This window comes from Papaver somniferum, chromosome 11 (genome assembly GCF_003573695.1).
Source record: "Papaver somniferum cultivar HN1 chromosome 11, ASM357369v1, whole genome shotgun sequence".
In the NCBI taxonomy this organism is placed as follows: Eukaryota; Viridiplantae; Streptophyta; class Magnoliopsida; order Ranunculales; family Papaveraceae; genus Papaver; species Papaver somniferum.
The window spans coordinates 79796326-79812027 of record NC_039368.1 but is presented as its reverse complement, the minus strand read 5'-3'; the positions used below and the strand labels follow the sequence as shown (position 1 = coordinate 79812027).

At 36.1% G+C, this 15702-nt stretch overlaps 2 protein-coding genes across 3 annotated transcripts; both read left to right on the top strand.

The window, feature by feature from the left end:
• The first annotated feature begins 3283 nt into the window (after positions 1–3283).
• LOC113323486 lies at positions 3284–5650 on the top strand. Of its 2 annotated transcripts, none has more exons than XM_026571804.1 (3): positions 3284–3369; positions 3971–4156; positions 5334–5650. In XM_026571804.1, the coding sequence occupies exons 2-3, from the start codon at positions 4034–4036 to the stop codon at positions 5382–5384; spliced, it is 174 nt and encodes a 57-aa protein (XP_026427589.1). In that variant the 5' UTR covers positions 3284–3369; positions 3971–4033; the 3' UTR covers positions 5385–5650. The 2 variants fall into 2 exon arrangements, with proteins under 2 accessions (XP_026427589.1, XP_026427590.1); XM_026571805.1 differs by lacking the exon at positions 3284–3369 and adding an exon at positions 3381–3430.
• A 4308-nt stretch (positions 5651–9958) lies between these two features.
• LOC113322805 lies at positions 9959–14249 on the top strand. The gene is made up of 6 exons (XM_026570958.1): positions 9959–10778; positions 11864–12055; positions 12147–12386; positions 12628–12845; positions 13192–13446; positions 13612–14249. The coding sequence occupies exons 1-6, from the start codon at positions 10358–10360 to the stop codon at positions 13891–13893; spliced, it is 1608 nt and encodes a 535-aa protein (XP_026426743.1). The 5' UTR covers positions 9959–10357; the 3' UTR covers positions 13894–14249.
• The last annotated feature ends 1453 nt before the right edge of the window (positions 14250–15702 follow it).

Sequence of the window (15702 nt, the reverse complement as noted above, 5' to 3'; positions counted from 1 at the left end):
AATAAAAAAATAGAGAATATTCACAAATCTGGGAATATCTCTTCGAAGATAGATATCCTCAAAAACCTACAAGTTGAACTGGGGAAATGGTACGAAATAAAAAATGACTTTTATCATCAACTCTCAAGGGATAAATTCTTTAAGGAATATGATCAAAACACAGAATATTTTCATGTCGTTGCCTCAAATAGGAAAAAAATCAATGTTATTCATTCGCTTAGGGAACCATCAGGTCTCTGGATTTCTGATAGAGACCAAATCAATTCCCTATTAATCAACCATTTCACCCAAATTGGAACCTCTGAAGCGTCCAACTACAATGTTGACCTCTCAGAAATAATCCTACCTTGCATTTCAGACTTGGAAAATTCTATTCTAACCAAAATCCCTTCGAAAGAAGAAATTTGGTTGACTTTATCCAACATGAACCCTTGGGGTGCTCCAAGACCGGACGACTTTTAACCGGGGTTTTTCAAAGCTAATTGGGATATATTGGGTCCAGATATAATAAACTACACACAAGAATTTTTTAGAACCGGGATCATGGAACAAGACTTCAATCACTCTTATATTACGATGATACCGAAAATCTCAACACCTCAAACTCCGGAAGATTTTAGACCTATTAGCCTCAGTAATACAATTTATAAGCTTATTTACAAAATCCTGGCCAATAGATTAAAACCCATCTTAAATAGGATCATTTCTCCAAACCAATCTGCCTTTTTACCAAGTCGACAAATCACGGATAATATTATCATAGCTCATGAGCTCATACACTCTATGAGAACTTCCAAAAAGAAGAAAGGCTTTTTTGCTCTCAAGATTGATCTTTCAAAGGCGTTTGATAGAGTCGAGTGGTCCTTCCTAAAAAAAGCTCTATCTTCCTTTGGGTTTTGTGATAATTGGGTTAACCTCATTGCTCAGTGCATTTCCACCACATCCTTTTCCATTCTCCTAAATGGATCTCCAGGACCAACTTTCACTAATTCTAGGGGTTTAAGATAGGGTGACCATCTATCCCCATATCTCTTCCTAATTTGCATGGAGGTTCTCTCCATACTCCTCGACAAAGCTACAAGAGAAAATAAAATCTTAGGGATGAAAATAAACAAACACGACCCTACAATATCCCACCTTTTTTTCGCTGATGACTGTTTTTTGTTCACCAAAGCGGACCTTGGGGAAGCGAAAAACTTATTAGATATTCTCTCTAAGTTTGGGGAAATTACGGGACAAATGGTTAATTTTCAAAAATCAGGAATCTATTTCAGCCCCAAAATCCATCCCAAACATGGCAAAATCATAGCAAAAATCCTAAAGGTGTCACTTTTGACAAAACAAGATAGATACCTAGGAACCCCACTCTTTTTCGATCAAAACAGAAAAGAGAATTTTGAGCCGCTTCTTCAAAGGTATTATAATACTCTACAAGGGTGGAGAGCGAAATTGCTATCTCAAGCAGGAAGAACAGTGTTAACCCAGTCTATCCTACAATCTTACCCAACATACCAAATGCAAATGTTGGCTCTCCCCAAAGATACATTAGATAAATTAGGCAAGATTCAAAGAGATTTATGGTGGAATAAAGATAGGGATAAAGGAAAAGGTGGTTATATAAAAGCCTGGAAAGGCATGTGTAAACCAAAATCACAAGGAGGATTGGGAATAAAGAATCCTCATAATTTCAATATAGCGCTTCTAACGAAGCTTGCCAGTAGAGTCATATCGGGAAAAAAAACAACTGTGGGTTAAACTTCTAGAAGCGAAATATTACCATAATTCTAGCCCTTTTGAACCTACGAGAAACTATGAGCTCTCTTGGATATGAACAAACATTCAAAAAGGACTCAATATCATTAGAGGAAATTTTATTTGGAAAATGAAAAATGGAGCTAGGACGAGGATACGGGAAGACGATTGGATACCTAATTCGGAAAACATTATTAAACCAACTGATTGATTGGATCCTTTGCCGCAAAAAGTGCAAGTGCTAATAAATATCGAAGGAACCCGTGATTCTGAAAAATTAGATGAATTCTTCTCGTCGGGAATAAAAAGAAAAAATATTAGCTATTACTCCGAATACAGATGATGAATCCAGGATCAGATGGAAACACCATGAATCTGGGGACTTCACAGCAAAAAACATCTACACTTATCTCATCAACCAAAATGATGAAAATGTGGAATTCCCTTGGAAAAAACTATGGAAATTACAGGCAATTCCTCGAATTAGACTCTTTATTTGGAAACTGGTCCAAAAAGCGCTTCCAACCAATAACAGACTAGCATCCCACAACCCGTAGATCAATCCCGAGTGTCCTATGTGCAATCACCAAGCTATAGAAAATGAAGATCATATGTTCAGAAAATGCCCTTTCGCTAGATCAATATGGTTTGGCTGCTCCTTGGACGCGATCAATAAAAATATTGACACTGTCTCTATCATAAAATGGGTTTAAAAATGGATAACAGGCCCAAAATTTTCGGATATCAGTGATCAGACATACTTTGGTTTATTTGGAAATATAAATGCGAAGTAGTTTTTAGGAAAATCATCCCTGACCCAGCATCTCTGATTCAACAAATCAAGAATTTCATCCAATCCTCCTCTCCCTCCAAATATCATAGAAAGAAAGAAGTCCAGGAACAGAAGTCGTCTAAACCCTCGTGGAATAGCTTCAAGACGGACTGGATAATTTTCACAGATGCATATTATAATAAGGATAACGTATCCATGGGATATGCTTTCATTCTTTATTCGGTAGATCAAGAGGCGTTCTTGCATATTTCTGCAGGTTCAGATTGGTCCTCTTCAGCGATACACGCAGAAGCAAAAGCGCTTTTACTAGCGGTAAAATGGTTACAAGCTAATATTCTATCTAGTGTTATCTTTGCTACAGATTATAAAGTATTGGCGGACTACATCAACAAAATATGAGTTAATTCTTCTTGGGCAGCAGAGACCACTTTAAAGGAAATAACTTCAATTATAGAGGATCTCCCACAAGCAGAGGTTAAATTCATTAGCAGAGACCACACCGCAGCAGCGGACTCAGTGGCTAATGAAGCAAGGATCAGAAAACTACACCACAAATCTTTCTACCTGAATCAGCGGATGCAAAAAGATAGTATTAGCTCTAATATTTTTAATAAAATTAAAATTGGAGACCTTCTGTACTTTTATTGCTTAGTTAATATATTTTCCGTTCTCATCAAAAAAAAAATCATTTAAATGCGGATAAAATGTCAAAAATACGGCATGGTGTTATTTCCACCCCACCAATCAATTTGTACCCTTCCATTTCTGATGGTGAAAATTAGGTCAGAAACAAATAATTTGAAGCAGAAGATGAGCTTGAAAAGGTGAAGTCTCAGTTATCCGTTATCTTCGTTTGATTATGCTCATATATTGATTATCGACGATGTACTTTCATCTGCATCTCCCTGTTTCTTCTCCTCTCTTTTTTTTACGTATATATGATACGAATGGAAGTTGTTGTTTTTTTCCGTTATGCACACTATGGCATTGTATTGTGTTATTTTAGTTCTTTGTGTTTAGTTTTTTTTTGTCACCGTGATTCATGAAGCTCGGGAGAGATTGATTCTTAAATAATAAAGAATTTTTATGTTGTTAATGAACATGGATAACAAATGCACTTTACCTGTTTGATAAAAAGTTTGAACCAAAAGTTTCTTTGTGATAATTTGGAGACATTGTTCTTCCTGGAAACAATTGAAGAAGACCAATCATTATCATCTCTATATGTGTTCTGCAGGCTTTATAATTTATCCATGTCATGCTTTGTTTGCTTTAGGGGTTATGTTGGTCAAACTAAACCTTGTATATGCTTAGTTCTTTTACTGCCCGTTTGGTTTGTTAGTGTTGAGATCATAATCTGTAGTTATTTATTTCTTGATTTCCCTTGAGTTTCACCTATTAATTTTTGTATCTTTCTTTCTGCAGTGTTCTTGTTCTTGTTGATTAGAAACTTTTGATTACATGCTAGTGGTATAAAGAGGGGAGAAAATGCCACATAGAACGAGGCCCATGACAGGGATGTTGGTATTTCTAGGGGTCAATGCAGTTTTACTGTCAACGATCTCTCCGGTGTATGATTTCGTCTGCTTCCTACCTTACTGGGATAGAAGGGTAAGACTTGTGTTCTTGTTTTATATCTATTTCTTTTGTTATACACTGTGATTTACTTCTGCTACACAATAACACACATCTAGGCCTATTTTGTTTACAAATTGCTCCAATTCTCAACAAAATTATTTGCTTAGTCTAGCCTTTCCCAGCTATCTTAGTAACATGGGATTCATTGAATGAAGCCATAGACGTATTCCCTGCTCACTGACTTGTCTCGTTGTGTCCAGTACACTATCTTATTGTTGTGTTAGTCGATGATAAAGCATCTAACCTGGAATGGTAATAAGTTTATGCAAATAGGCAGTTGAAGCTTGAGTATTTTAACTCTTATCATCATGATTTTCATATTATTGTATATATGCTTGTGAAATGTAATGTTCTCCACATTAGGCTTAGATGTGAAAGTTGAAATATATAGGAAGGGTGTGTGGGCTGAAACTGAAAAATGGAGAACGTCCAATACTCCATGGAAGTGAATGGCGGTGCATTTTGGCCAGACTTCCATACAGATATAGGAGGTCTTGGGCTAGTAAGGAGTTCCAATTATATAGATTGAAGTGCTTGGTTACTCTATTGATAATTAGCCTTCAGATCAGATGCGGTTATGTATGTTGCTATTCCATTGCTCCTAGGCTTGTTCTGAAAGCAAGTCATCAAGTTATACATGGTCGGAACTTTGACTTCTCTAGATAGCTTCAACCACTTAAGTTAAATCTATTTTCTATTGGGAGTCGGTTCAATTTGGTAGTAATGTAATGGTCTCATATTTAGCACATCTACTTATGTGATCAAGAAAGAATTTTGTTATGTGGTTTTCGGATTACAAAGTTGGTTTCTTGTTTTCTTGAAATAGAAACTTTATACATTACTGCCAGCCTTACAATCAGAAAAGAAAAAAGGCTGCCTCAGATTAGAAGCACGGTTTTTGACATTATGAAAACCTACTTGTAGCTTCGGACCCATTCGTTGAATTGCTCATTAGAAAAGAAACCCAGAAATCAACACAAGAGTATTTGAAGGTTTCTATGAAAGAGGTGCTTGTACCATTGCCAATCAAATTATCATACTTCGTACCATTTTTTTTTTCAATTGTTGTTCATTTTGTACATTATTTATATGTGATTTGTTGTTTGAATTCTCGTCCTGGTGAAAGTCTGCTAATATTGACTTGGTGCAGAGAGAAAGACGCCGTATTGAAAGGGAGGGTGCTTTGGCAAAGGAATCGTAATAGGCTTGAAGTATGTTCTGACATTTAATGTATGAGGGACGAAGCAGCTGCACTTCAATTTGGACGATTGGTTTGTAACTTTTCTTGGTAGCAAGAAGTTACCTTTGAAGGGTTGTTTCTACATATTCTTCAGCTGCACTTAAAACTTAAATGTCAGTTTGGTTCTAGTACTTTAACATAGTTGGTAAATTTCACCTTGAATAGTGCCATAGAGATAAACTTCTTATATATCTTCTCACCATTAAGTTGATATGCATTTCCCCGAACTCCAACCCTGTTGTCAATCAATCTCTTTCGGAATGTTCGTTTTTTCTCTGTTTCTTGTTTTCCAGATGATAAAATCAGTAGATGATGAAGTGAAACTTGCATTGATCAAATTCTGTAATCAAACAAATGCCCACCATCTAAATAGTCATTTTCTCTAAGAAGAGTCTTGGGCTTTGTTGTCCCATAGTCTTCCACAAGAGTCTTGGGCTTCGTTTAACCAAGAGTTGAGCAACAAGCATAATCTTTTTTCTTTTCTTTTTTATTGAGAACTTCTTCTAATAACTATGATTTTGGGCATACTGAAATCTTATTAGGCATACTACTGAATAAAGAAAAAAAATGATTAGGCATACTACTGAATAAAGAAAAAAAATGATGTGAAATAACAAAATCAGAAATCCCCTTAACCAATATTTTTTAACGGCAAATCTACTTTTTACGTATTAGTGTTAGTAATCTAGATTAGTGATTAAAACTTTTGTTTAGTGGTTAAGATAATTTTCAGAATTATAAAGGTTTGTGTAGATGAAAAAATTTGGGGAAAGAAAAATCAAAGTTTTTATTGAGAAGGAGAAAATGAGAAAATTTTTCTTCTTGATTCAATGGAGGATGAGGAGGGTCATTCTTCATCTAAAAAACCTAGGAAAACATATCAACTACAGCAATGATCCAGAAATGGCTGATTTCTTAGATTGTGAACATGATTTTACACAAACTCAAACTCAAACTCAAGATGATGATTTTTATGAGCCAAATCCATATGATGAATACATGGATGAGCAACCCAATGCTTCTAACACACATGTACACTTCTATTTTATGTTTAATCTCACTTTTGTAGCTTGAAATCATCAAAAAATTGTATTTTTCATCATGGTTCGGCGAACCAGGACTATTATCGGCTTAAAAATATAAGCCGAACCCACTAAATTGATGAACAGTTCGGCTAACTGAATTTGTTAACGCTATACGCCGAACTTTCATTTTCCAACTTCCAACCTATTTGCAAGATCCTAGTTCGGCTAATATTAAAGTCTAATAACAAGCCGAACTTATTCCCGAGAGTTAGGTTTGGTTCTCACTCTAAATATCGTATCAGCCGAACTATATATTTTTCCAAGTTCGGCTCATATTCAAAAAATCACATCAGCCAAACATGATACTGATTTTCCATGAAACACTTAAATTCATACACATTTAGGGGTTAGGCTTTTTATTACATATGTTTTCTATTGTGCAGCCTTTTCATAGGATGAACCAAACAAAAAAAGTGGAAATTACTAAAAGTGTTAAGAAAGTGAAGTCTAATGATGGAGAATACCAAGGTCCATATTAAACTCATCAAAATCAATTAGATCTTATTTTCAACTTCAAGAGAATGAAAAGAAAAACACAACGCAAAAAGAATGAGGTCATTCCGACATCGGACGAAAACGTTATGGCCAAAACAAGATCGAAAAACTTGAGTGTGCAAAGAGAAGGGTCGGCTGATAACTCAACAACACGAGCTAGCCGAACCTAGAGCCTGCAAATCAATATTTTCGAAGTGTTTACAGGGAGAGGTTCGGGTTGAAAGTGATCTAATCGAGTCAGCCGAACCTGACAACCACCTGGGGTAAATTTCACTTCTCAGGTTCGGCCGGGAAGATTTGCAAGGTATTAGCCGAACCTGACACTGTTCTGGGACGTATTCAATACACATTTTGGGGTTCGAATAAAAATTGACATTTACGGTTTAGCCGAACTGTTCATAGACACTTTCAGGGTGAAATTTCAAGAACAGTTCGGCTCAAAACTCAACTCAATTATCAGCCGAACCCGCTACTGTAACCGTCAAAAACTCTAAGTTTTTAGCAATTTAACCCATGAAAAACAACAAATAAAAGATTGGGTTTGTAGGGAATACCTTCTTATCCTCATTTCAGTATTTGGAGCTTCAAATGGTTGAATTTACGATTCAATTTCCGGTTCAATTATAGTTTTTACACCTTCATCTTCAATAGGTTCTTCTTCTTTTTAATTCATGGATTGGAAGAGGATTTAGAACACCTGAAGTTTGCTTTTTTTCTTTGTACGATCCATTATATAGTTCAATTTAACCGATGATCGAATTTACACGAATCGATAATTAATTAAAGTGATGAGAAAAAAATCTGAAAGAAAAGGAAGGTGGTTTAGCTGGAGGAAGAAGAAGAGATGTTTAGGATAGTTTATTTTTTGATTTTAGGTTCAAGGATATATAGGTAATTGAACTACTCAATAAACACTCCTTATAAAGTCACCTAGGATGGAAAAATTATTTTGTATGAGGTGAAATTTTTTGGTATGCCTAAAATCACAGTTCTCTTCTAAATGATTTTTCTTCTTTTACTTAATGTTTGCAATTTCTTGTTTAGTTTGCTCGGTCCAAGGACTCCAGCTTTAAAGAACATGGGACAATGGCGAATTTAGCTTCCTTTCTTTCTCTTCTTTTTTCGGTCACTGTGCATAAATCAACCGATTATACCTCTAACCAAAAACCTTACTCATTTCTTTAATCTGCAAATTCTTTACACAAACAATCCATGGGACACAGTGCGTTTGACAAGAATATGTAGAAGTTTTAGTCGTAAATAAATGCCACGAGGGAAAATTGATACAAAAATGGTGAATCGATGAAAGTAAGATATGGGATATAATTGGATTGGGGATAGCAGCAGCATCATGGGTGACAGAGGTTCCCTAAATATGAGGTTCCATGATCACTTTACCTACGATTCCTTCTAAATATTATTCTATTTCTATTCATATTCCTTCCTTCCTTCCATTCTTTAATAATAATCAATCTAATAAGATAGAAATGGAGATATCATGAATGATCCCAAAAGCCAGCACCACCTAGCACTATACAAATAATCTCCAAAAATGGTTAATATTATTATTAGGACCAGGTTGTAAGAGAATCAATTCCATAATCATTACTCCAACTAACTCACTTATTTTTCCCTTTATTTATCATTGGTTAAATGCTAATAGTAGATTAGTTCCTAATAAAGAAAGATCTGTACAGACAGACACAATAAGATCAATTCCAGCTACATCAACATTCAAGTCCAGTGCACACCATGATGAACCCTTCGATTTTAAGTTTTTAACCAGGAATATGGTGTTGCAATCTTAGCGGGCCAAAATCGGGACACTACCAAACAAGTTGAACAGTCTTTCGGTGCTGTGCCACACAAAGACACTTCCAAAAACCAACAAAAGTTGTTATTTTTCTGCAGAGTTGTTGTTTTTTCAAGGAAGAAGGTTTGCAGAGTGTAGCTGCTAGCAAGTACTTCATAGACAGGGCCTATCCATAACCTACCAATCAGTAAAGAGTTGCGCAATTAGCTTTAACATTGCAACTGTGAGCTAATCCTATGTGCAAGCAAGGGACAATAGTTTGACGACCAGTAGTTAGGATTGTAGTGTGGGGAAATCTCTGTATTCCACTCTAACTGCCCCGTTAGTGACATAGGCAGTTTCCTTTTTCCCTTTTAAAGACTCAAACACATAGACAAGGCAACTACCCGTTGCAGCCTACTCTTTGGGGAAATCTTATGTCATGTCATTTACGCACTTGTTTGACAATAAGTTGGTATTAAATCTTATAATTTCATTATACATAGAATCTTCCGATATCCACGACAAAAAAAAAAGCCATAAAAATGGATATGATGTAGTAATTTATACTGCTGCTAACAACTAGTTTTACCACTTCTCTAGCTGGATGAATTTTATCCATTCTTGTGCATACCCTTCTTAAAATTAAATCAATAGACAAAATTAAAATTTTGCACAAAATCGGACTCAGTTCGTGTCATACTTATACCTAGAAGCTTGCTAGTACAGTGAACTAATAGAAAAACACAAAAGAATTATTTTGCACATTTTCCAAGCAACCCATCATCATCATTTTAGCACACTCATCTACCATTCTTCTTCTACTGCCGTTGCATGTTAAAAAAATGTTAAAAGACATTCCCCCATCACATGCCGTCACCCACATTTCTCTCCGCACCTCCCTCTCTCTCCCTTCCACGCAAAAAGTCAGACACTCACTACGGATACACGTCAGTAAACTGTAAATAATTAACAAACTGTACAAAAGAAAAAGGAACCGCCAATATCAGGTAAAGTTACGCTACATTCTTACCTTTTATTACCTGTAACCGGCAAATTGCACAAACTCAGTCAGATACGTGTACGAATCTCAACCGTCAAAAAATAAAACCTCAGGAAACCCATTAAAATATCATTCAAATATTACAACCACCGACCCATACTCTCACTAACTCACTGCTTCCATCCACACTCTCTCTCTCTCCTCTCTGTAGAAATCTCTTTCAAAAAGCTTGAAAAAACTGCCATTAATGGAGTCGGTTAGAGCTGTACTGATATCATTCGACAAACTTGTGGCGACGATTTCAATCTACACAAGTCTTTTTCTCATCAACATTTAAAAAAAAACCCAAAAAAGTTAAAAGGATCACAAACGAAATGCCTTTTTCTTCTTCTTCTACTTGTCTTTTAACTCACTCTTTGTCTTAATAGTTGACTCAATTTAGGGTTCACAAAAAACAAGCTTAAAGGTTACACATACTAAAGATTCTTTTTGAAAAATTCTTAAAAAGGAATTTGGGGATTTCTTTTTTTTTTTTGTTTTGGTTTTGGATTTTGTAAAAATGACGGTGACGACGAAGACATGGAAAGAAGATTTGGCGAGTTTGGTTGATGATACAGGGATTAATCATTATTATACGAATGGAGGAGGAGATGACGATGCGATAGAGATGAATAAGACTAGGATAGATGAATTTGTTGTTGTTGGAGATGAAGGCGTTGTGGTTGAAGAACCGTTTAAAGATCAGGTTAAAGAGTTTTTAAAAGCTTCAGGAGAAATGGTGCTTGAATTAGGGAAAGGTTGTAGAGATATAGTTCAACAGAGTTTTGGTGATGAGGTTAAATTTGTTGTGAAGAAATGTGAAGATAATTGGGATAAAGTTTCAGGGAAGTTGAGTTTTATGAATGATTATTTGCCTGAAGATCGAGATCCTGCTCAGGCTTGGCCTATTGTCTTCTTCGTCTTCTTCATAGCACTCTCAGGTAAATCTTCGTTTTGATTATGATTTTTTTTTATTGAATTTTATTGGATTTCTTGAATTTTGTGATGAACTTGAAAGTCAATCTGTATTGATTGCATTAGATTTTCATTTTGATTGGATGATGAATTGGTCTAATTAGTTCTACCAATTTTATTGTTAAAGTTAGGGTTTATTGTTATGTTTGGATAATAATATATTCTCAGTGGTAGTGATTCATCCAATGAATTGTCAGAAAAAATTTCTTTGTTGACTCTCTGGTAGTTGTTGTTGTGACTTTTGTGTAGAAATTGATTGGATAAGTAATTTTCAGCTGTAATTTCTTACTCAAAATATTGGGTGTTGCAAAGGAAAGGTCCCACTATGATCTTGTTGATGAGAAGGACAACTAGTCTTATTTGGATAGGCAATTTCTTTTATCGATTTCATACTGTATCTAGATGTGGATTGGTTCTTATTCATAGCTTTTTGTTAAAACTGCATTGAATTATACAGGTTTTGAACATTGTTTTTTAATTGCTATCGTTGAGTATGCAATGCCTTCCTCACAACTAAAGATATTGTAGGATTAACAAATTTTTAACATGCAACTATGTGTAACCTTCGATTAGAAAGAAAAACATTAACACAGCTTTGCGTTAGATGAAGACAGTGACACTGTGAATGGGAAGTAAGAAGTAGATAGGAAGTGAGTTTTGAGAGACTTGAGAAACTATTTTAAGAGATAACCACTTGCATTTTAGTTTGATATGAAGCCACTTGCATTATGACACAGATAAGATATCATCCAGAATTCAGTTGAAAATGACAATTGCAACAGGCTTCTCATCTACTGCTTGTTATTGCGGGTATACATTATGAGTTGCTTTTTGAAAGAAGAAAATATCAGTATGGTTTAGTTTCTTTTTCTCTTTTGTTTTTGATAGGATTTTCTTACCCTATTGCGCTGGAATAGTTGAAATATCTTGGATAATGACTGAATTGCCAATAATACATGCAACTCTTTTTCTCATTTTTAAATTTCTATATTGTATATTCTCTGTTGTATGTATCTGTTTATCATATCCTAACTCAAGTGAAGATGCGCAGTGTTACTTGTACATACCGAACCTCGAATTCCAAAGATACCCCCGAAGGAAGTCTACTTGCATCCTCCTAGTGCTAGTCGTGTCCAGCTTCCAGATGGAAGACACTTGGCATATCATGAACAAGGTGTTCCAGCAGACAGAGCCAGATTCTCCCTTATTGCGCCACATTCGTTCCTTTCTTCCAGACTTGCAGGTAAGAAGCGACTGATTCAATGTAGAAGTGATTTACATTCTCGATTTTAGTGTTTTAGAACTGTCAGATGTTAAAACGTTATTTCCATCAGGAATTCCTGGAGTTAAAGACTCACTACTCGAGGAGTTTGGTGTTCGCTTGGTGACATACGACCTTCCTGGTTTTGGGGAGAGTGATCCTCATCCAGGAAGGAGTCTTAACTCATCTGCACTGGATATCTTAGATCTAGCAGATGCTGTGTCTATGAAGGACAAATTCTGGGTAGTGGGGTTCTCAGGTGGGGCAATGCATGCTTGGGCTGCCCTAAGATACATTCCTGACAGACTTGCAGGTATGTCCCATTTCTGTTGCCTCTATAATCGTTGCTTAAACTTACTTATTTTTAAACAATAGTCCCCCCATGGTCATTTACATGTTATGTGCTTTTGTAAGTGTAGAACACAAACCCAAATACTTGTAGCTGAATTATTCAAAACACAGCACGTGACTCTGCTATTGGAGAAAATGCAAGCTGTTGTCACTCATAAATAAAGAAACTGACATTTTTATATGACCACTTAAATACCCTGCAGGTGCTGCGATGTTTGCTCCAGTTGTTAACCCATATGATTCAAGTATGTCCAAGGAAGAGAGATACAAAACCTGGGAAAGATGGACTTCCAGAAGGAAATTAATGTACTTTTTGGCTCGGAGATTTCCTTCCTTTCTTAGTTACTTCTACCGCCGAAGCTTCTTATCTGGAAAACATGGACAGCTTGATAAATGGTTATCACTATCGCTTGGAGAAAAGGTGACCTTAGTTCCATTTATTCTGCCTTTACGAGAGTATAATGTTTAAAAAACTTACATGTTCCGTTGCCAGAATGAAAAAATTATGATCCAAAAGTTCTATACTCTGCCAAGTTCCAGAAGGCAACATGAACATGCAATGTATCTAAATATTCTTTAGCCGGTGTTAGTAGATTATGCTCAGAATCAGACATCCAATCGTTTACGCCTAATCTTTGTCCTAGGACTTGGAAAAAGAAGCTAACATTGTGTGGCAGTAGAGAAAAGTAATTCAGTTAAAGTTGCATGAGCAACGCATTTTGGTACTTGTTATTGTCTGTGACGTTATTTAATCTTGTTTCTTTCAGGACAGGACACTGTTAGAGCAGTCGAGATTTGAAGAATTCTGGCAGAGAGATGTGGAGGAATCAGTTCGGCAAGGAAACCCAAAACCATTCAAGGAAGAGGCTGTGTTGCAGGTGTCTAATTGGGGTTTTAGCCTAGCTGACATTCAGTATCAGAAGAAGCTCCAAGGAAAAGGCATCCTCCCTTGGCTCAAGTCCATCTATGGGAAAGCTGAAACTGAGTGGACTGGGTTTCTTAATCCAATACATATTTGGCAGGTGTGCATCGATATTCTTTTTCAAACTGTTTGTTTCCGCTTTCAGGAAGTTAATTGAATATCAGTGGCACATCTTTTTAAAAGTCACTTTGATTTCCCAAGGGTCAAAACAAAAATCCTTGACTCTGAATGTTGTTATTTTTTTTAATTTTTGAATGCTAAACAGGGAATGGATGATCAAGTGGTGTCACCATCAACAACCGAGTTTGTTCACCGACTGTTACCAGGGGCCACAATTCATAAACTCCCAATTGAAGGCCACTTCTCTTTTTTCTATTTCTGCGATGAATGCCACAGACAGATATTCTCTACTCTTTTTGGGACTCCACAAGGTCCTATCATTATTCCAGAGCCAGAGCAACCTTCAACTGAAGAGAACTTGGACCACAATTCAACTCAAACAAACCTAGAAGAAGAGGTATATCTGACAGATTTTATCACAGAGTGAAAAGTACTATAGCTTAATAGAGAAAAGTAATGTACAGACCATAGTTCCATATTCCACTCCATTTCTTGTGGAGCAAGGACAAGCTTAGAAAATATTACTTCCAACTTCTTGATTTTGATGGGGCAGATGAGGGGTGGAGTCCACATTTTTCGATTGCAAAGTTAGAAGATTAAACTAGGATTTGCGCAGAAGGTTTAATAGTTCTCATTTTTCTTTCTCTTTTTTTTACTTCTTACTCAGAAAGGTGATAAGTCTGTTTTGCACCTTCCCTTTTCTTTCTTTTCTTTACAAATGTGAATTGGTATTGCATTTCTTTGATAAGTAAATTCTTCCTGACATGATAGTACTGTTGTTTATATTCTATCTGATTCTATATGTAGATATAGAGGACTGCTTAAATCTCCCTAAGGAATGTCAGGTAGCAGTTATATAACTTTTCTATGTTTTCAATATTCTGTTTAGTTGCTATATTTTGGCTTGGTCCGAGGGGAGGACCACCCATTATTTGCAGCAGTAATTCTTTTAAGTTAAAAAATCTGCAGCAGTAATTCTTTTAAGTTAAAAAAAAATCACAGAAACTTCGAAAAATAAGTATTCTTTATTTGAGGACCTCTATGAAAAACGGATTGCCGCTGTCGCCACCATTGCAATTGCCTACATATCCCTTCTTTTGAAAGGGAATAAGTTCCCAAGTTCCCATGCACCTTTTAGAAGTTCCTTCATTCAGAAGACAAGCTAATGCGCAACTCAAGTATCTTGTTTTGCAGGCCTATGCCTGCGAGTTCAAGTGCCCCATAGCAGCGAATTTCGACCGCTATATCTGGGCTATGCCAGGATACGACACACGGTATTACAACTCAGGAAATTGTGATCAAGCAATCCGAATTCCAAAAAACTATCCGAGTTACACACGGAATATGATCTTATCTTGTGAAGGTTCATATGGCACTCCTTCGCTTTTCATGTTCTTTGAACTTTCTCAAGTTCTGAGAGAACTAACCTTAGAAACCTTTCCTTGAAGACAAAATTCTAAATACTTACTCAAGTTCTGAAAGAACTAACCTTAGAAACCCTTCTCTGGAAGACGAAGTTCTGAATTAATAAAGAACTCGTGTGTTTTTAGAATGTGGAACAAGAAATAAAAATTCAACATGATCTTGTTAACTTTCAGCTAAAATACTCGAGATGTAATTTTGTGCATTTAAAGTGTACTAACAGTGAACATTCTAAGCTAACTTGGTCCAAGTTCCGTCTTCATGTTTGGACACTAACAACTGTGAGCCAGTACAGTGTTCTGCTTCAAAGAACAACTTTGAAATGTACCAGACACGACTAATGATGAAACAAAGCCACAAATCCTTGCAGGGATTTCACAAGCAAGATGAATAGTGGCAAGCTCAATATGAGGAGGCCTTGACAGATAGTTTCTCCTCCTGAGTCCTGACAAATCGCTAACTGGAGGAGTAAAGCCCATATGATGCACAGGTAACCAAAGATTCAATTATAGCTTACTTAGATTTCACTTTATCCCACTGTGAAAGATAAAGACAAACACCTATATGAAGTACACTAACCATACCTTGAAATAGTCTCACTATGTATTCTTCAAAATAATTTTCACTCTATTATAGGAACTACTTGCAAGGTGAAGTCGACTTCGACAAGGTATTGAAGTGAACAATAATGCCTGAACTAAGCTAGTTTTTTGGAAGAGATACCAAATGATTGAAGAAATCAAAATCTACACTGCCAACGGAATCATTTCTGAATGACACTAGCCGTCTGCAAGGTTCCTTGCTAAAAGTAGCA